Consider the following 22,643-nt stretch of genomic DNA (forward strand, 5'->3'; position numbering starts at 1 on the left):
AGAAAGAAGGCTGAGGACTACATATGCCCTCATATATCCTACATTTGCTGTTCTTAACTCCCATTGAATCAGCCCTGCCTCATGGTGATCCTATGGATGAGACATCTCCAAGACTTTCTATTTTGCTTTGCTTAGTTCCTGCAAATCCATGCCCTCCCTGATTGAGTCTATTCATCTAATGTGCCGACTTCCCCTCTTTCTACTTCCCTTCACCTTTCCTAGTATTATTTTCTTTTATGACGGGTTGTGCTTTCTCATGCTGTGGCCAAAGTATGACAGCCTTAGTTTGACCATCTTGGCTTCCAAGGAAATTTTGGGCTTGATCGGTTGAGGGGCACATATGTTTGTCTTTTCAGCTGTCCATGGTATCTTTTAGCATCTTCTCCAGCACTACATCTCAAATTACTTGGGTTTTTCTTTTCTTTTCACTATCTGCTTTTCTCACTCTCCAGGTACATGGTGATGGGAATGCAATGGCTTGGACAATTCTAACTTTAGTGCTCAGTTGTATGTTCTTTATGATCTTATGTAGTTCTTTCATAGCTGCCATTCCCATTCCCAGTCTTCTTCTTATTTCTCAACTGCAGTCACCATTCTACATGTCCTAACTGTAATCACTGATTAAGGACCAGTACAAGGATTTCTACAATAGCAACCTTTGTTACTGTAGTAAATATTCATCTAGTACTGTTTGCATACTCACTCTAGTTCTTATGATCCAGCAGGCTGCAGTAACAGTTGCATATAATCAGCCCTCTTGTAGCTGTAGCTGCTCACATGCATTGTGGTAATCAGAGGACTCCCACAGTTCTCCACATGTATGCACAAATGTGAAGTGTTCAGACATCCATTGCATTTGTTGGCCATTCCCTTGCATGGGAGGCCTACTTGCACTTCCCATATCTGTTAACTGAGCATATTACTCAAGCTTGGAACTTAATGCAATCATTTCTTGGGAGGAAAAGCTAGACAGGATGGTCATATAGTACATAGGGGTGTTCTGTTCCCCTTAAATGGCTTGGAGAGGATCGAGGAGTTTTGTGTCAGTGTGTATATGCATGGCTGGCAGACAATAGATAATGATAAAGGGATAGGAATCATGTGTTGTTACATTGTACACAGAGAAGGTGGTTGCACTGCTCCCACCATTCCTCACCATCGGCTATGTGGTTAAGATGCTGGAACTTGTAGCCCAACAACATATGGGACCCTGCCCTGTCATAATAGATTTTGTAGCTGATGTGTGCCTTCAAGTAATTTTCAGTTTATGGTGAACCTATAGCATCCATTGTTTCTAACACTTGCTGAAATGTACTGAATGCCTAGTTACAAAATTTATCTTTGCCTATTAGGCTGGTTAGTTTTTGGCTTTCTTGAGAAATTAAAACAAAAAGACAATCAGTCCCATACTCAGTTGGCCTGACTGAATTCGGTGGGCTTTGGATCCTGAATATTATGCAGTTAATCATAGAACATTCTAAGGAAATGAATAACTGATAAGCCAGATGAGGATCCCGTTTTGTTGCTGTTGTTAATTATTGTGACTTCTGTTGAAATAGTTAGCACTATAACTTTAGCTAGTAGTCATGGAATGGGAGCATTGGCATGAAGTGTTCCTGTCTTGTTCTTATGACTACTAGAACATGTCGTACTCAACAATGTGTCAACAGAGGGGACTGGTCTCCACATGCTTATTGATCGTCTGAATTTATTCTTTAAAAGCCCAACACTGGCTGGTACATAAACTAGTTGGCATTTTAGGGGCTACATTAAAAATAAACACAAATTTATCCATGAACTTAAAGTCCTTTACAAAAAGAACAACAAATAAATAGAAATAATATTGGATTACTTATCTACCATTGATTCAAACACCAGCAAAAATTTCTGGAATTATAAATATGCTCTCTAAAGTAGCTAGACTGATAAACAATACAAGAAGACAACCTTAAGGGTTTTAATTATTTATACTTTTCAATACATAATCAGAAATAAGGGAGGGCCTAGAGAATATGATGTAACCAATTTCAAGGAGGTAATTTGACTGAAAAATTACCATACTATTTTTATTGTTTTTTATGCGTAGGGTCATCTTCCATTAATGAAAGGAGATCCAGATCTTCATTGAAACCTCACGGTCAAAGATTTCAACTTTAAAATCCATTCTACTTCCTTCCTCATCAACATTTTTTCATTATTGTTTTGCATATGTTTGAATTAATGGTATTGAAAGGAAGGCAGAGCTTATAGCTAGCTCTCATTCACTTTGTATGAGCCTAATGCCACCACAGTTAATGTGCTGGGAGTCTTTTATATAATTTAGGATAGGACATATTAACAATATTTTCATGTTTTGAAACAGCAGCAGCTTTGGATCTGAGATCAACTTGTAGTTTTGAAGGGAATTTATTCCTTCCTGTGCAAGTATGCCTTAGGCTCATTTGTTACTGTAGGGGTTGCCTGCAAAGTGTTGGCCTGTGAAGGCTAGTTCTTTGTTTTTTGGTACTGAACTACTGGCCTTGATTTCATTTTTCTTATAAGAAAGGGCATTGAAGCATTTGTACTCTTCATAGAAGGAAAATGCAATTCTGCTGACTGACTGAGGCAATGCAATCTGATTAGAATTTGAGACTGGAAAAGGCTTGTAAGTTGTGAGCCACTGTGCCTTAGTTTATAAACGAGAGATAGAGATGAGGCTGAGCTCATATAGGTTATGTTCATGTGTGTTTCCCCACCCCCACCATTCAGATAATGAGAAATGTGTCATTTACCAGCTTTTGAGCATGGTTTTTCTGAATGTTTGCGATTTCTGCTGCAAAAGTGAGAACTGCATGCTCATAGTTATCCATAAACATCCAGGTCAGGAAACAACTTTACAATATTATAACTGGATTCAGTAAAAAGTGGCAGTTTAATTGTGCAAATTGTTACACAATTAAGGCAATTATGCTTGCAGTAATCAGCAATAATTTAAATTCTCCATGAATTGGTACTTCTGCCTGTGCTTTTTAGGGAGGGGCATGATACACAGTTGGAGATGTTAACATAGTTACAGTACAGCAACTATTTGCATTTGCTCTGCAAAACCTTCAAAGCAGAGAAGTGTCCCTTTGAAGGACTGTCAGTATGAGAGGACAGGGAAAATTTAGCAAAAACGAAGGGGTTTGTTAAGGTGCCTTCACACATTTCATATTGAGTCAGTCTATTTTCTCATTTTCCTCATTCTGAATGTCTGAAATAATATTCCAGGTAGAAGCAGGCTGAAGTGGGAGTGGGGGAGATTGATTTCCTTTTAAAACAATATAGAAAATCTTCCAGAATCTCCCCACCTTTTCCTGTAGGCAACTGTGTGTCAGGGGGAGATAGTTCTGATCCAGCCTAAGCCAATCTCTTCTGGTGGGCAGCTGATAACAATTTGAATATTCAGATTTGCTCTCAGCCATCTGCAGGGGGTTCAAAGGCTTCAGTAAACTAGGAGCAAAGAAAGCAGCATGGGGCAGGAAAAACAAAAAATGATGAAATAAATAAGAGAGAAAAATATACCACTTCTCCCAACGGGCAGATGAATTCAGGTTCTCAAGACTTCACATGGGGAAGCTGAGGCACTGAAGTAGTTCCTAATTAAGGATGGCAAATATCAACAGGCTGATCTGTTATCCCAGCTGGAAGGGAATTAAATCGCCCAGCTCTTTTCCACACATGCTGGGGGCTTCTTTTGATGTTCAACATTATCGTGTTCCCCCCCCCCCCCAACAAAATCACTCATCTTGGGGTCCAGGAAAATCCACAAGCAGCTTACCGTGATGAAAGACATCTCCTTCCAGAGCAATGATGGAACATGATTCCAGAGATCTGTTCCAGTTAAACTGCTTGAAGACTGATGATGGTTTTTCTGTAGCTTTTCAGACCTTGCTTTCAAACTATGTAATAGTGACGAATTTCAAAGTTGATATTCCTGACTTCAAGACATAGGTAAGAAAGCGTATGTCATAACTACATATAAATGAAAGCCAAAAAATCTTGTACAGCCCTCTCTTACTATAGCAGATTTCCAGAAAAGAGAGGGTTTTTTTTTTCTGTGCATGAATTCCATCCTTGGAGCTCTCATATTCTGTGGCTTGCAGACCTGAAAAGAGAAGAATGAGGGGAGGACAAAATCCTATGGACCAGACCCTCTGGCTGCCTGGACTATGAAAATACCAAAAAAATAATAAAAATAGGTTTTTGGATTGCATCTTCTATAATCCTTTACCACTGGATATGGTTGCTAGAGTTCCTGAGAAATGAAGTCCATCCACACTGAAGGGACCATACCTCTCCTACCTCTATGTAAGAGGGAATCTCCTCTTTCATGCATCCTTTTCTTTCATCTTAAAATAATACAAAATCAATCACAGAAGAACTCACCAGGTAAGGTAGTTGGTGGTCCTATTATTAAGTGATTGTTTTCAACAACAAAAGCTGGAGGGGGCAGTCGCATTGGCAACCTAGCTGTCACGGCTGGTCTCCACACGTCTTTGCCACACAACCTGTCCCAGGGTCCCTAAAACAGTGTGTTGCATTGAATGACACTCTGCCTTGGCCATTAAAATAAAACAGATTTGCCAGTTTCCTAGACCAACCCCACCTGGTTAGCTGACAGGAGAGTTCTGACATCACATATATTTGGGATGTTGCAATATCATTTGAATTTTACTTCAATAGCTTTTTTCTTTTCTTTTCTTTTCTTTTCTTTTCCAGGGGGCAGGCATTGTTTCAGGAAGGGATGTAGCTGTAGAATTGATGCACCATAAACCTGAAGTATGAAGAGGAGAGTAGTGATAAAGAGATGGTTCCCTCTTATGTTCAGCTTCTTTTTCTCATTCCCTCCATGCAGAAAAGCAGGTAGAAGTTAAGCAAAGGAGGCTGCTGTTTTGCTCCATCCTCTTTTTCCTCACTGTTTCATCTGTCTTCCAGCTTAATATAATGGAACAAACATGCCTGTGGAGTTCTGCGGGCACTTGGGTGTCCCTGCACTGATCTCTGTTTCCAGAGTCATCATAGGAATGCCACTGAGTGTCAGCCTTATGTCTGAAGTCAGCCTTTTATCCTAAGAAATGTGCCTTCAGGAATTGTTTCCTTAGAAGGCCCAGTCTTCAGGCATAGCCAACAAAGCATCAACTAGCTGGCCCTGGAGGCAACCATGTTAGTGTTCTGGATCTTCCTGGTGAGCAGGAAGTCTGCAAAGGTTTCTGTAAATCAATTGATAGGTACAAAAATATTTTATTTTCCATCAGGAACTGTAGTGATTTATCAAGATGAAAGGGCAGTTCATACTTTTTCAGGTATTGTACATAGCACAAATGCAGTCCTCAGAACACTTTTTTATCATATAAAATTGTCTAATTCAAAGGCAGAATGTCTCATTCATTGTATAGTCTGAAAGTTAGGAGAGCTCTGAGTCTGAGCTCTGTATTTCCAAAATTCAGCATTCTAAAGCATGAACCCTTTGTTCATATCTTTAAACAATCTTCTTTGAGCTCTAGGGGTTCTTCTTGTATGGCTAGAGACTATATTCACCAGGGGTCATTTCCTAATGGAGGTCACTGTAGCTCATTTCTTGAAAGTTTATGTCACACTCTTTATTTAGAGGACTTTTCCTTTGACTGACTCATTCCTTGGATAGTGACCACATTTCATTCCACATTTTCACTAGGTTACGTATTTACATATGACTCTTCCGATGAAGACTTTGGCTATTTTCTATAATATAAAAGAATATTAGCTCATCCTTGGAAGAAATGACTTTTCTCCATTCCAGACACAGATACTTCCCCACCCTAGAATAATGGAAGATAGGAAAATGTGAATTTGGCATAGAATTCCATTCTTAGAGTTCTGAGCTGCAACATTCCTTCTGTCCACATTTTTAGAGGAGGGCCTGACAATGAGAGGCAGAAATATGGGCCAATAGCCTCTGAGGTTTGGGGGGGGGGGGAGTAGGTGGGTGGGATGGAAATGCCTAAACTCTTCAATGCTGGACTTCATTTAAGCCCAGTGCTACTTCTCTTTTTTTCTACTTCCTTTTCTTCAGTGTATTTATCTCATTGTTAAAGATGCTTCCTGAAGAATTGTGTGATTCCCCATTATTTTCCTGTCTAAAATAATCTACTTCTCAATATATTCAGTTGCAATACCTTTTGAGTTTGCCTCCCTTAAGTTGCCAGATCCTTGGAACAGGAACCTGGTCATCTTAATCTGTCCATGAGATATCATCCTTGCCTCTGGTACTGTATGAATATCAATATTATTTTAGCTCTCTTCTGCTCATTCTAGGATATTTATTGTTGGATTTGGTTGGGAGAAGGAGGGAGGCAGAAATGGAAAGGGGGATTCTCTAGCCATGTCACCCGCTTCTCAGCTGTCACGCTCAGCCAGCTTTTGCTATTAGTGCCCCTTCGTGCATTTAATTGGTCCCTCCTTCCAACAAGACTGACTCCATTTGGGGGAAAATTGGAAATTCAGCTCCAGCAGTTTTTTCAACTTTATTGTAATGTGCTCTGCTGGGCTGGGCTCTGGGAAGGCGCACAGTGTTTGGCAAGAAGATTGTGAAGTGTCCGTATTTTGGAACAAAACCTTTTTTGCTCAAATGTCCCTTCTTCTTTTAAGTTCTGTTGCTGTAGATGCTGCCTCCTCTTCCCCTGAGAGTGCTGTTCCTACCAGTTAATACAGTGTGTGTGTATGTGTGTAAAGCTCAGACTGCACAATTATAGTTCTGTGTTCTACTTTAACTGGCAATAGCCTATGGAAGCTTTGGATTAGTAGTTTGCTGAGGCACTAGGGCACTCCAACTGTGAATTCTGTATGTCAGTCTCTGAACTGCAAATCCTAGAATTCCACAGGATTTTGCCATGACTGTTAAAGTAGAATCATAATGCTATCCCTAAATGTACCTGCTGTTATTTTAGTTAAGTTACTATAGTTAAGTTAAGTTGCCTCACATAGTTCATAATAATTTTGACATGACCCAGGATTCCATTCACCCTTCCTCAAAAGGCAAAATCTGACAGACCTGGAAGAAGAAGTGGCCATGGAGGAGAGCTTCTGTAACCACCATCACCATACATTTCTTAATGAGTTTGTGTTGCCCTCTTTCAATTCTGAGGAGTCTGATTCCAAAGTCACCTACCACTTAACTCCAGTGCCTGCATGCCATCATAGCTAAAAGCATCAGAAACAAGCAGAAACCTTTTAAGAGGGAGGAACTAACAACCTTCAAGATGCCCAAGTCTGACCTAAGCCTGAGTTTGCCAATTGTTGGAGTAACATGCAGGTAGAGTTTATCCGCATGCTGCTAGACCTGCCCCACCTAGAGTTCTCTCTGTTTCCTGCTTTTGCTTAAGTGGCGTCTGACCTTGAGTTTAGTTGACGTTTCTTCTGGAATCTCCCCTGTACTGACCATCTTGGAAGTTGCCACTTGCTGTACCTGAGCTGGATCCTTCATTTTTGTTCCTTGGCATATTTTCACTATTGTCTCCTTGAGTAAAATCTGTATTCAGCAAGACTTGTACCCTGAAGGAGTACAAATTTTTTGGGCTCAGTGTTTCAAGATTTGAAGAAGACCCTTGACACTAGTACTGCTGTCTCCTAGATGCATTGGCTGTGAAGATTAATCTTTTATCCTAGGTGTGTTACTCTCTGTGTCCACGATTCAAGGGATCCTTACCAAAAATCCCATTGATTGTGAATTCAAATGTTTGGTTATTGTCTTCAAGCAATACTGGATGGAAAAAAACCCATGTCCTTTAGATTCAATAAGACAGCAAACTTAGAATTAGCGGATCTTCCAAAGAAATGTGCTGAAAACTGACTTACCAACATGACAAAAGTTGTAACTTGGAGTCATGGCTCATTAAACATCTTAATCATATACAGTATGAGTTCAATGTTGGCTTCATATGAACTTAATATTATAAGGATGGGATGTATGTCACAAATAACCTTGGCATTTAGAGGGGGGGTCCTTACTACATCCATGTATCTTTCATGTGAAGGCATACAATTTTCCACACATATCTCACTACAAAGAAAAAATTTAAAAGTCTACTTATAATACAAAAGCATACAGGTTTTCACTGTTCACAATTCACTGATCATGTACATTCTGTACAGATGCTTAGATGATATCCAGTAGATTTGGATAATTTGAAATGTTCATTAAATCAGACTAATTTCCATGGGATTGCATTGATTTGAAATTACATAGAGTGAATAGATATTTGCTAGACCAGTTTACATGCAATGTCAATATTGTGAACAAACAAGACTGCTTGCACATGCTGCTTTGTCAGTTCTGCTTAGCTTCTCTTGCCAGTTGGAGTGGCTAAACACAGAGAAGCTAAACCTGTAGCTTGTTTAGCATTGCATTCAGCCTCTGATCTCCAGTTGATTCCTCTCACTTGCTTTCCTTCTTGAAATATGATGTTTTGTTAAGAGGGGGGGAAAGCCAGAGACCTCATGGGCAAACGTTTCTTGGCTTGTTTAGTTGTGAAGTGGGAGCAGCCAAGCAACATGCTTGCTTAGGCTGGAAAATTATAAAGAACTGTAGCTTACTGTTACATCTCAAATGGCCCTTTGTGCAATCATCAGAAGGGGTGAGGCACATATGGGCGGTGCGCCCTCGGCCAACCTAGCACGTGATGGAGGCGCCGCAAAGGCCCATCTGGTGAGGGCCATAGTGTCTTTTTGCATTCCTACCTGACAGTGATCCTGGCTGCAGTTCAGAATTTTTCTAGCGCTGTGTCAATTATGCTTAAGAGTACAAATCCAATGTTCATATTATCTATAAATTCCACAGGGGTGGTTGCATATTTTTGGCATGATGCTTAGTTTAAGTTTAGTGTTCTTCTTTAGATTTACTCTAATTTTTGATATCAGCAGTTTGTGATCTGTGCCACAATCTCCTCTTGGTATTATTTTTGCAGAGAGAATGGAGCCTCTCCATCTTTTGCTTCAAATAATGTAGTCTCTTGATTTCTAAATTAGCCAAATTTTCTTACAATCTTTTATTCTGCAGCGTTTCTTACATTTACATTCCAATCACCTGTGATTAACAGCAACTCCTGTTTCGATGTATGATCAATTTTCCTCTTCTTTTGCATCTATTGTTGGAGTATAAACTTGGGTTATATAGTATTTATGGGTTTTCACTGAAGCCTTACTGATATGATTCTGTCAGGCTTTAATGATAGATAACCTTGGACTATTTTTGCTACATCTCTCCTCATTATTAATGCCAACACATTTCTTCTTAGATTTTCATTTCCTGGGTGAAACACTGTGTAATTATCTGACTCAAAATGTCCCATTTCTGTCTACTTTAGATCTCTCATCCCAAGTCCACTTATTTTACTATGTCCCTCTTTCCCTGGTTCATGCTTCTCACATTCAGTGTCACATGTTCCTTTCACCTTGTTCCTCATCCCAGAATTGTTTGCAGTAGAATGGGCACTGAAAGAGCCAACATGTTCTTTAGGTTGACTTGTCAGTAGTTCAAAGCAGATATAGATTTGTCTCTTTCCTCCAAAATTCATCTCCCTGTCCATATAGCAATATTTTGCTTCCTGAATAAGATCATTTTCATTGTAAAGCTGGAATATGAAGTCACAAATAAAAGAGAATGATGGTGCACTCATTCATACAGTATGTGCACTCTCAAAGAGCGGTAATTTTAGCAATAACGAACTACAAAAGGAGAAGGTAGCCATTGTTTGTCATAGATGTCATCTTTCATAATTAAGGCCCCATACAGACTGCCAAAATAAAGCTGCTTCGGGTCACTTTGGGGGTATGCTGTTTAAATGTTGCATGCGTTCTAAGAGTCCGGAAGCTGCGCCAAAGCTGTGCTCCAGTCCTTAGGAGGACTGTGGCTTTGGCACAGCTTCTGGACTCTTAGGATGCATGCAACATTTAAACAGCATACCCCCAAAGTGACCTGAAGCAGCTTTATTTTGGCCAATCTGTATGAGGCCTAAGACATAGGGATATCTTTAAATCTTGTGCATAGCTCCTTTTCCTTACTTTTGGTTGGCATAATAAAATTTAAGATTGATTTAAAAAATCCCAGATTATTCTGATCTACATTAATATGGATTTTGGAATGTTGCAGTTAAAGGCCTCTATATTACCTGCACTGCCAGCCCAATTCATTCTTCATGGGTCAGTACACAGTATGGACAATATGGAAATGAAACATTGTAATTGCTGAAGTGACTACTATAATAAGCTATTGCCATTGGGGACTGCAGATGAAAACAAACTGCAATTTTCCATTCTTAGTATTTGTAGGTTTCATTCATTGTCCTTAAAAATATATATTTCTCTTTTTTTGTGTTAGAGCTCTTCTCTGTTGCTTACTTCAGTATATTATCTTCTATTAATGTTGCTGTCTTATTTTGCTTCAGGGGCTCAACAGCATTTTTGAAGTTTACCTGGTGGGAAACAATTCGAACCATTTTATCATATCCCCAACGTCAATTCAAGGAAAGGCAGACATCCGGATTCGAGTTGCAGTGCCACTGGATTTTGAGACGATTCCTCGTTACGAATTTTCGGTAAGAGTTCTTGGGAAAATGTGGGGGGAGATGGAAAGAAAAAGGGACAGAAGATGTTGGATATGGTCTTTTGACAAAAAGGAGAAATCTGATTTGTTTGAGGTGGAATCAGACTTGTTTCGCAATTAGTTGTTATTTGTCATCAGGTCATCTTTGTCATCAGGTCATCTTTGACTTATGGTGACTCTATGAATACAAGACCTCCAAGAGCCTTGGTCATTAACGTCCTTGTTCAGATGTTGCAAACTCAGAGCTATGGTTGAATCAATCCACCTGTAGTGTGGTCTCCCTCTTTTCATATTGTCTTTCACTTTGCCAAGTATTAACATCTATCCCAGTAAGCCACATCATCTCATAATTCATATCATAATAAAGGCTTGATTTGTTCTAAGACCCCCATTCCATAGTATCCACAAAACTTTCCTCCAGCATCACATTTCAGATGAGATGAATTTCCTCCTGTCAGCTTTTTTCACTGACCAGTTTTCACATAGAAATCAGAAATACTGTGGCCTAGACTACTATTGGCCTAGATGTTGCCACAAAGAAGTCCAGACTTCAAACACTTCCTTGATAATAGAATATGCCTGAGGTGTATCCATGGTAAAATATTCAACTGCAGAACAAAATTATCATTAACTTGTTTTATATATTACATTCAAGACTTAAAAGATTTTCATAGAAGTCCTTACAACATCCTGATAGCAATCTAGTCTTATTATTCTATTATTTCATATAGATGAAGGAGCTGAAGTTAAGAGAACAATAGCTAGATGTAACCATTACACTACAGCAGACATCTCCAACTTGATGTGCCCCAAATGGGTTTTATTGTAACTTCTGGCATTTACAGCCACAGTGATTGGGGATGGTGAGAGGTGTATTGAAAACCAATTGCAGGGTGACAGGCTGTGAAGGACTGAGCTACAGAAACTAAAGGCATCTGTTTTAAAAGAAATGATCTCTCCTTAAATATTGCTCTGTAGAAGTTTCCATCTTACAGGATGAACTAACACATTTTCCTTCCTCCCCTCCCCCTCTTAAGAAATAAGGCATTTCTGGGTTCTTTTCCTTCATCCCGTTAAAGATTCTCCTTTTCTAGCATATTTTAAAGATGTGCCTGTCCTGTTCCATTCCCCTCCAGGTGTGCCATTTTACATGAAGTAGTTAAAATGCAGCTTGTGTATCTTCATAAAATTTATGGTCCCTATGCCATGAACCATGGTGTAAGTAGGTCATGTGATAGTTCTGCCAGAAGAAGCAGATGTTTAATGGAGCACAGCTGTACAGAGCTTGTGTGCATACATCGGTCCTTTGCCAGAATACACCCCAGAATAGTTGTCATTAAACATGGCTGTAACACCTCCATAGTTTTATTTTCAATGTATGAATGACTTGTATAAGCATTTCTATTAAAAATAGACATCTCTCTCCATGTTCTTCTGGAGTTAGGCTATAGATGGTCTTTGTAGGTTCAGGATTTAACATAATGATCCCTCTCTAGTAACTGTTGATAGACAAAAATTAAAACAATATAGTTAAAAACAAGTTCATAGTTTGAGTGCTCATGTCTACTAAGGGTGTGTGTGCTCGTATTGCCTGGAAGGTTTTTAGATTGTAAACCAACTGACCTCATAGTAAAGAAAACAGCTGTGCTTTGGAAAAATAAAAACATGGATTGAACTTCAAGGTGCAAACCCTGACTTTGAAATTTCTGAAATTCTTAGATTGATAAAATGTATTAATGACCAAAAGGAATGATGCATCATGTTATAAGTATCTGTGTTTATTTCTGGGGGATCTTCTTCTTCTTCCAAAAGTATAATGGAAAGGGATGTTGTTGTGTGCCTTGAAGTCATTTCTGACTTATGGCAACCCTGAGAACCTATCATAGGGTTTTCCTAGCAAGAAAGGAGGTTTGCCATTGCCTTCCCGTGAGGCTGAGAGCATGTGACTTGCCCATGGTCATCCAGTGAGTTTCATGGCTGAGCAGGAAATTTAACCCGGGTCTCCAAAGTCATAGTCCAACCCTCAAACCACTATATCATGCTGGACATCTTGTGAAGTGGGATCCCTTGGAATTTGAGGTGTTCTTTAAATGTACCTAAATAATTTACCAGTTTTCATGGGGAAAGGTTTAAGCTGCCTAGGCTTGAAAAGACATGATGGGTGAGACTTGAGGGATCTTATATGTGTTTTGGAACAACAAAAAACAAATTACAAACTGGCTATAGGAATTTCAGAGGAGAAACTATGGGGAAATTTGGGGAGCAGAAATACTGCCCTGATGACCTTATATTTGACAAACATGAATTAGTTTATCACTTCTGGGAGACTCCTACTCATGAAAATTCTAGTTTTTATCACTTATCAAGCAATAGTCATAACTGGGCATAATACAACTGGGCATAAAGGGGTGCACAGACAAAACATTAGTGTAACAATATTGTTAAGAGTCAGGGGTGAAACATTGGCAGTTATGGTGGGGCTTTCATAGCATTTGTTACTTTATCCAGTGGGGTCTGTTTCTAAAGTGCTAAATTTTAGTTTGTTTTTTTTTTAAAAAAAAAAAAAAGAGGAAGAAAATGAAAAGAGATCTGCTGTGAGCCTTATCTTCCAAAATTTAGGGCCCCAGCTGCAATGGCTTAAATAGAACACCCCCTCCCTTTTTATGTTTCAAGCTATAAAAGTTTTATGTTCTATAAAACTTTGGTTTAAATGCACCTATCAGGCAGTGGAGCTTTTTCCAGCTGCCTGCTTGAGCTTCATTCCAGTGTCTGTGTGAGCTGTAAATTTGGGGAAAGTCAAAGCAGCTCTGTAAACATCATGCCAGCAGCCTCTGTTGCTATTAGTTTTGACAGTGGGGCCTTTGTACACCAACGAGGAAACATAAATAAAATCCTGCCCTTCTGGTGCACTGCAAGGGAGAAAAAGGAAATGTAAATCTTTGGGTTAAATCCTGTCTGGGTTTAGAAGAGTAGAGGATAAGGTAACAGGAGAACCTTATGGCATTTTCCCTGTGGCACTGATCCTTTTGTACAGCCATGATGCTGATACCTACGGTTTATACTCCCAATGGGTATATTAAAGCAGAAGGTGGTGGTTTAGGATTAAGGGTAATATTGGAATTACAAACTTCAAACCTAAGGGCTGCTGCTTTATTTATACAAATTCAGTTTGTTTGAATCAAGAAGCCTCAGGTGCTAAAAATCCAGTGAAACAAAGACATGTGTGGGGGTTACATTCTCAGGATCTTTATTTCTACTTATATCCCAGTTTTCCCACCATTATATAAAGTATATTTGTTTGGAAGGAGGTGGCAGATATAATTCTCTAGGAGTAGTGGTAGACCCCATTCCAAGATGTTTCATCAGATTGCTTTACATTATTTTCCTGCAACCAAGGCTTTATTGTTGCCCAAATTAGAGTGTGTGGATATTAAAATTGAGGAGCTGCAGCCTAGCAAAGGGCACAGTGACATAGAAAAGCTTTCTGCTTTTAATGGAGAATTCTCATCCATCATGCATGTTCAGTGGTGTATGGGTTCAAGGCCTGGTGCACAAACTGCCAGCCAAATGCTTACTGCTATCATAACAGTCCATCAAAGGAGTTCATGGGGTGTTTAGAGCCTCTCATTAAAAGAAATCAAGAAATATATACAAATGAAAGCTTCACACTCATCATTTGCCACTTGTTCCCACTCAGCTGTTTGCAAATGAGAGCCTGCCAGACCACGTTGGCTTTGCACGGGTGAAAATTAACCTCATCAATGAGAATGACAACCGTCCGATATTCAGCCAAGTCCTGTACAACATTAGCCTCTTTGAGAATATCACCGTGGGAACTACAGTTCTGACAGTTCTGGTAAGAGGAAACCATACGTCTCCTAATCTGCTTTTAAAAATATATTTCAGTATACTTTTTCTATTTAAATGGTTTACATTGTTCTGTGCTGTACATTGCATGATGCACTGTGTAGTTTACAAACATTTAAATGTAGATAATAAAGGACAGTTGTCAACCAGCTAGTTAGCAGACTAAATGTACCACTCATTATATGAGGAAGGAAAGGCATCTCTGCTTTAGAACAGAACTGAATACATGGGCTGGGGAAACATGAGCCACATGCCCATATACTTTGTCTCTTGTCACTACAGTCTGAGTGGACAGGCCAGCATAAATTGATTATCAAATGTTCAGTTATCAAAACTGTAATCGAGACAGTGTGACAGAATAATAGTCTTAAATTGGCTGTAGATGTTGGAAGCTACAGTCATAGAGGTGATCCACACAGTATGAGATGCTCTAAAAGCATTAATAGTCTGAAAGTGAAGGAAGTGGTACCTAACATAAATGAAGAGGTGGGAAAAAAGAAGTGGGAATATCTGTATACAATGTTGGAGGTAGACAAAACAGAGCCAAAAGACCAAAGAGAACTGTTTTTGTAACAGCTATCCTCAAATCTTTAAATTCTTTTTTGGGCAGCTTCAGATGGGGAAGAATTCTCATGAAATGCCATGTTTCATTCTTGTACAAACTGATTTTATTTTGGACATGACATTTTGCTCATTCTGAAGTATTGTCGGGGAGCTCCCCACATTATCAAAGACTTCTCACTGTCACTCCCAGCTGAATTTAAATTAGCCCAGTAGTTTCCAAAATGAAATATATAAGTTACTTGCCTTTTGTATTTCTACTGTCATCAGCCCTGTAAATAAGGTCGGCAAGTAAATACAGCTATTGTTTCCAGGACACAAATTCAACAGAGATCAAGTGAGAGAAAGATGTTACGCGCTAGAAATGTAGCACTAAAACAAAATTATCCTAATGCTTAACTAATATAATAATGCAAAAGCAGCATTTAGTACTTTGATTGTAACTCCTGAATAATAATTTTAAAAATGCTCAATGGAAATTGGGGAAAATCAGTGTCTGAAATGTTGCATGAGACTGGATGTGACATGTGATCAGTGGGAGGAAGAAGGAGAACCCAGCAAATTTCAAGAGAGGACTAGATGTAAACCCATAAATATTCAGTGCAATCAAAACAAAAAGAATTGGAAACTTTTGATACTTTGAGGCAGTCTGGTTGAGCTTCTAGGCAAGGTGGGCAACTGTATTTTTTGGGGGGGGGGAGGGGCATTTGTACCTCTCCCACAATCCCTTGGTGGACCACACTGAATGTCACCCCCAAAACACAAATTAATATCGTGTCACTTTCAGTTTCAATATTGGCCATTTTTTCAGCCATTTTTTCAGGGGTTATGGAGAGGAGAGAAAAAACAACTGTGTTTTGCAGCAGTTCTTGTGTCTTTGGATTGTATTTCTGACCAAAACACATCTCAGAATTTCTTAATATTGTGGGGCAGGGTCTGTGGGTTTTCAGAGGTGTTCTGAAGGGGGCACAAAGAGGGTTTGGATGGTGCATCCAGCTCATGGGCCACAGTTTCTCCATTCATGCTTTATGATAATCTCCAGCAGACAAATGTGAATCCCTTTGCTTGATCAGAAATCATTATTTTGTGGCAAAGATGGCTGCAATTCTGTAATAATACCATCAGGTTAAGTATGAATATCACATCTTTCCATTGTATCTGCATCCTGGAATCAGTCTGACATCTGTTTGGCTGCACGTGAACCACTAAACCTGCAATAGAAAGGGAAAAGAAAGGAGAATCAGGCAGAGTCTCTATATCAAAATTCTAGGGAAAGATTTACCTAAGAATGATAAAAGTATAAGGAAAAAATGCATATATATCATCAAGAGGAAAATTAAGAAACTATACTGAGGTGTATGTGTGTTTTTCAAAAGGAAAAACTATTCCCTAAGGTTGGATATAGCAAAAGCTCAGAGTTCTTTATGCTAGTGGGTTTTTAAATATATATATATACTACCAGCTGGTGGTGTCTTTATGCCACTGTAGTTAAATATGTATGAATTCTTTCTTCTTGTATGCTTTTGACTCACTGGGCCAATTCACATTTATGCAGCTGATGCATTTTCAGATTCCTCACAATCTTTCCTCTGGTAAATACAAAGTGTTGGGGTGCAGGAAGGAAAGCGTTATTACATAGAGGCGAGGCCTGCAAGGTTGTGTGTCTTGAAACTACAACTGGCTATCACCTGTCCTGTTCATGTGCACAACCTAATTAAAACAGTTACAGCTGTTCATTGGGAGATACAAGATCAAGAAACGTCAAACACGTCAGCCGACCCTCTATTACTATCTTCCATTACTATGTAACATGCTGAGTGCTAACAGACCACGTGGTCCTGAGTTAGTATATTCCCCTACCTCTCATCAACCTACACAGGAAAATAGTAGCAGGCCAAGAATATAGAAGACAAAATGTTTTAAAGTGTTTGTATGTAAGTGTGTTTATTCTACCAACAGATGGTATGAAACTGTACAGAGCCCCTGAGCTGTTCCCATCTGACAGTTATTAATATTTCAAACAGATGTTTAGCTAGTCAGGCTGTCAGACACTAAACAATGAGATTGTTACAGCATCTCCCACACACACACACTTCCAGCTACGCCAGCATTTTGGAGCAAATGCAAAATGCCAGGAGTTGAATCCTCTATGATAAATCAGAATGCATGCAATTAGCATTGAAATCCAGATTGCCCTTCCAGCTGATCCCAAACTTTTAGCAGGCTTCAGAAAGTGCTTGTTCATTTTGTTTTTGTGTTTGAGATGCAACACTCTGCACATGTCAAAAGTGCCGTTCACTTCAGTGATTGTTCCTGTAAGCATTGCACACTCTGGATAGGACTGAATGGCAATGGGAGAAGTAAGGTAATCTGCAGACTGAGCTGACTAATGATAATACTGTTTTATTTTTCATAAATGTGTTAGCGATTCTTAAAAACAATTGAGTAAAATAAATTACAAGTGATTTTTAAAAAATAAAATAGGCATTTCTTAGAATATATATTAAACCTGTGAAATTTGATCTCCACAACAAAACAAAACATCAGTGGATTGCTTGCAGAGTTACTATATTTTGAAAAGCAAAAAAGAGGACACATTTACCAATGGAGTCTTTCAAACCACTGATTGCTATGACAGCTCTCACTTTAAGTACCACTACTATATCAGCTTTCATAATTGCTATGAGAAATAATCATAACCTGCATGGTATTAAAATAACAATTTCAGCTGTTTATTTAGCACCAGATCCTGTCTAACCTTGGAAGCTAAGCAAAGTCCGCCCTTGTTAGTACTTGGATGGGAGACCACCAGTGACTATCCATAGGCTATATTTCAGATTAGTGAACTGGCAAAATTACCTGTGAATATTCTCCAGCTAAGAAAACCCTGTGAAATTCATGGGGTTGCCATAAGTCAACAGGCAACGTAAAGGCACATGCACTTTTAGAAATATTTAATAATAACAACCATCAATCTGGTTACAATGGAAGTTTCGATAACTAACTAATTGTAAAATGAAGTATGCTCAAATTGTCACTAACAATAAACTATGAAACACATTAGTGTATGAAACCGTGTCTGTAATTACCCTGTGGCGAGTAGGGGGGCTTTGCTCTTCCTCCTGAGACAAGGGAACCAGAAAGAATAAGGGAGGGAGGAACTGGGAAGCAAAACCATCAGGTCAATCAGTGAAGGTTGCAAGTAGGCTTGGCTAGGCTGGAGCCTTTCCTTTCCACCTTCCATACCTCTTCCAACAACTGTCTCAGACTGAAATGGGTGAGTCATTCAGTAACCACCATGGGGCTGAGACTGGCTGCTTCTCTCTTCCTGATTTAACTTGGTATGTCTCTCTTCCTCCTCCACAGAGTTCTGCTGCCTGATCACCCACCACAACCCAGTTGGGAGAAAACTAGACATTTTAAAAAATCTTGCCAGACAGAAATTTTCCCTCTGAAAAAGATGACATGTCTGGGAAAAGAAGTACATAAGATCACCCTAGTTATTAGACAGTCTGACTGTAAAACCTTGAATGATGTGTATTTTACATATCTTCTATGTGATTCTTGATCAGAATTGTTTCCTTAATACTGTGGTCCATGTGGACTAGCTGAAAAGATGCAAGGGCATCTCTGTGGTCACAAGTATTACCTTTCTCTCCCCACACACTCCACCCTGCAATAATTATATGCCTGCCTATGCCAGACAGACGGCTTACTGAATTGTTCATATCTTTTATCTGGGGTGGAAATCATGTGTCCCTGCAGACACTGTAGGACTGTAACGTCCATTTTTTTAACCATTATCTATGATGGCAACAGATGCTGGAAGTTGTTGTCCAACTATAATTTCAACATGAATTTCATCCCTGTTCTATATGTTTGTTACTGAGAGGGTGGTTTTTTAAATATGTATTTCTTTGGGTTTGTGCATGTCTCGTGTCTTATCCCGCTAGTTCCTCTGATGTAGCAGCTTCAAAGACCACTTTAGTAAAAGTACCATCTTGTGGAAGGAATTGATGTCAGTGCTTTTCACGGGTGCCTTTGGGGTTTCCTCATTGACTCCCCTTGCTCTCTTAAACTTTGGGACATAAATGTAAGGACTGTGCTGTAAAGGGGAAGGAAATTTCAGGCTCACTTACAACATTCAAAGTGTGTATGTGTCTGTGAGAGAGCGGTACTGAGCAAAAATGTGTATTATTTTTCAAGGCTTATTTTAGACAGATGTAAGCTGAATTCAGAAACAAGCACACAGATTATGAAAGGCTGCTGAATAAACAGTTGATTCCCCCCCCCCCCCCTTGGCCATATCTTCCTGATTGTCTCAGTGTTCCTTCTGATTTGGGTAGTTTCAAGACCCTTCATGAAAGAATATAGTTTTTTTTCCACCTGTGTCATACAGCTTTGGTTTTAGTTAACTCTGTGGTTCATGAGTTGTGCTCCAAGTTTGACTTGAGTAGGTTGGTCCCCAAGACTCTGTAATGTATATATACCTGGTGAAAGAAGAGGCACTCCTGGGAATAGAGATGGAGCCGGCCTAGCTTCCTTGCATAAGGGAGTTCCACAGTCAAGGCACTGCTACAGAGAAAGCCCTGTTATGTGCACCCATCAACCTAGCTTCACAAGGTATTGCAAAATGCAACAGGGCCTTCTCTAATAATCTCAAATTTCTAGCAGGCTCATATGGGAAGAGGCAGTCTTTTGGATATCTTGGCCCCAAGTCATTTAGGGCTTTGTAGATCAACACTAGCACCTTGAACTGAGCTCAAAAGCAAATTGGAGGCTAGTTCAGTTATTGCAGGATCAGTGTTACATAGTCTCCAAAATGCATACCTGGCACTAGTTTGGCTGCTGCATTTTGCACTAGCTGCAGCTTCCAAACACTTTTCACAGGAAGGCTACAGTAATCTAAACAAGTAACTAAGGCATGAACACGTGTGGCCATATCTGCCTTCCCCAAGAAAGGGACAGTTGGTGAACCAGCTGAACCTAGTCATGGTGCTCCTAGCTACCACAGCAACCTGGCTTTTTAGTATCAGTGCTTGTTCCATGAACATCCCAAAGCTACAAACCTGATCTTTCAGCAGGAGAGCAACCCCATCCAGAATAGGCTGTGATCTCAATCGTAGGTTGATTTTTCTACTGACCAGCAGTACTTGTATCTTGTCTGGATTAAGCCTCAGCCTATTCACCCACATCCATTCCTTTATTACAGCCTCCTTGGCATCAGTAGTAAACAAGAGACAGAGCTGGGTATCATCAGCATACTGATGAAACCCAACCACAAAGCTCCAGACAACCTCTTCCTGCAGCTTCATGTAACTGTTGAAAAGCAGAGGGGACAACATTGACTCCTTTGGCCAAAAGGCTAATGGCCAAAAGGTTGAATAGTGTGTTTTTAAATGTGAGAATTTGAGGCTTTGAAAGTATCAGGGGTGAGGGCTGCCCATGAATTGCACGTTCTCAGGGGCTGTATGTACAGCCCCTGAGTTCCCAATGTAAAGTCCCATACTATCTACAGCTACCTTTCTTCCTTTCTCATTTAGGCCTGGGTATAAAGCACATACACACATGAAATATATAAGAAAAGGAAAAGAGATTTTACTGTTGATGACAAATGACTATTCGTTTCTGTGGCATTTCTCTCCCTACTGTCTCTGACAGCAGAAAAACTGCTGTCTTTTTCACTTATAAATCAGCTGTAAAGCAATGGAGATTGCAAGCAGCAGGGATTCAGTGCCTCCTTTTCCTTTCCACTCCCAACTTGACCGACTTCCTCTTCTTTTCAGACATTCAAACATACAGCTCTACAAGATGCTTAGGGTGAAGATGCAGTGAGCATATGAAATGTGTAATATTCCCCCCCCCCCCTAGTCTTTTAAAATATTTTTACCACTGGCTTTGCATTTTCCTTTCTCATTTTCATTTATTTTATTTATTTATTTTGGCATCCTTCTCTTTCATTTCTTTGTGTTCATCTTTATCATATAAGATTCAGGAGGTGTTTTGTTTGCAGGTGAACAGCTGGACAGCGCAGCCTTTATGGCAGCAGCTTCTGCAGCCAGCAAGGGAATGCAGAGAATGGCTGCAGGCTGGCCTCATGCTAGGAAGACTTATTTTCCAGAGGTTGGATACTTTGCAGATCTAGCCATGGAGAGTTACTGGTCCAAAATTAACACAGGAAGCAAAACTGTAGCTATATACATATTGCTTCCAGAAAGGAGTAGGTGGGTGAGACCACCCAATACAAAAAATGCACACAGACATAGACATTTCTCTTCAGTCATCATGAGTACAAGGTATGATTTGAGAGCACTTACCACTACCATGTTCCAGGTGGGCAACGTCTTAATTTTATCACATCATGTATGTATGGCATTTTTAGTATTTCTAGTATTTTTCTGGTGTGTTTAAAAAGCCACACACAGACACATTTAAACTTAAATCTACACCAGCTTAGTCAAGGGAGGTTCTTTCATGATGACACAATGGCCAGGCATTCAGTTCTGTGCATAGTCCAATTATGAAAGAAATTACCTTCTTTACTAAAACCAATTGCTTGCTAATATGATTGATGTCTAGGTAGAATATGGTCACCTCTCTTGGACCTGCGGTATATCTTATAAGATGGATTTTATAGGGCTTTGGTGATCACCACTCCCTTCTCCTTTTGTGTCATGTCTTTTTAGATTGTAAGCCTGAGGGCAGGGAACTGTCTAATTAAAAAGATTGTTTGTGCAGCACTGTGTAAATTTACAGCGCTTCATAAATAAAGGTTAATAATAATAATAATAATCATCATCATCATCATCATCATCATAGCATATTTTTTAAATAAATGTAAATGAAGACTATGTGTGTCATATGTGAAGTGCTTTCACAGCTAATTCATTGATTCAATATTTCACTGAATTTCACTGGTGAAATACACATTCACAGATAAGTTTTAACCAGGGGTAGGCAATCTTTTTGAGCCGGGGGCCGGGTTGCTGTCCCTCAGACAACTGGGGGGCCGAAGCCAAAAAAATAAATAACTGAATAATTTTTTAAAAATTTAAATAAATAAATAAACCGGGACAAATGTAGGACAACATTTTCAAATGGTGGTTACTTTTTTTAAAAAAGTGGAGGACATGCAAAAAAATTTGCTGATTTTTAAAAAAATGTTAATATAAATGCATGTTTCTGAGGCGTCTATAGACAATTGCCCCCCTTGCTCCTGCGTGCAAGAGGCCAAAGGCCCCGGCGGCAATCGGCGGCATGACCGGGCTGGGGCTGGTCCCAAGGCCTTGCCGGGCTGCATCCGGCCCACGGGCCGCAGGTTGCCTACCCCTGCTTTTAACTAAATGAATTTGTTACCCATAATTTTGTTTCTGAGCCACATGTTTAATGTAAATGTTCAGCTTGAAATACACATGGCATGAATGTGTTGATCTTCATCAACAGAAAGGAAAGGGTAAGGAAGAAAACAATATCATCATTTGATAAGAAAGAGGAACAATCATTTCAAAGCTTCTACAGTGCTTGGTATATATTACTTCCTGATATAGTCCAGTTTTATAATGCTTTTGTTTTCTATCTTTTGCCTATTTGTTTAGAACAGGTGTAGGCAATATGG

General features: G+C 39.5%; 1 protein-coding gene across 1 annotated transcript in view; it reads left to right on the forward strand.

Annotated features, from left to right (window-relative positions):
• The window catches only part of LOC149318775 (cadherin-23-like), a 582,387-nt gene that overhangs the window by 317,589 nt on the left and 242,155 nt on the right, over positions 1 to 22,643 (forward strand). The window contains exons 12-13 of the mRNA XM_089510444.1: positions 10,443 to 10,592; positions 14,298 to 14,456. Coding sequence (XP_089366570.1) covers positions 10,443 to 10,592; positions 14,298 to 14,456 — 309 coding nt within the window. The remainder of the gene's footprint in view (positions 1 to 10,442; positions 10,593 to 14,297; positions 14,457 to 22,643) is intronic.

This window comes from Sceloporus occidentalis, unplaced genomic scaffold, assembly GCF_023333645.1.
Source record: "Sceloporus occidentalis isolate IW3139 unplaced genomic scaffold, rSceOcc1.0.p SCAF_2, whole genome shotgun sequence".
Classification (NCBI taxonomy): domain Eukaryota; kingdom Metazoa; phylum Chordata; class Lepidosauria; order Squamata; family Phrynosomatidae; genus Sceloporus; species Sceloporus occidentalis.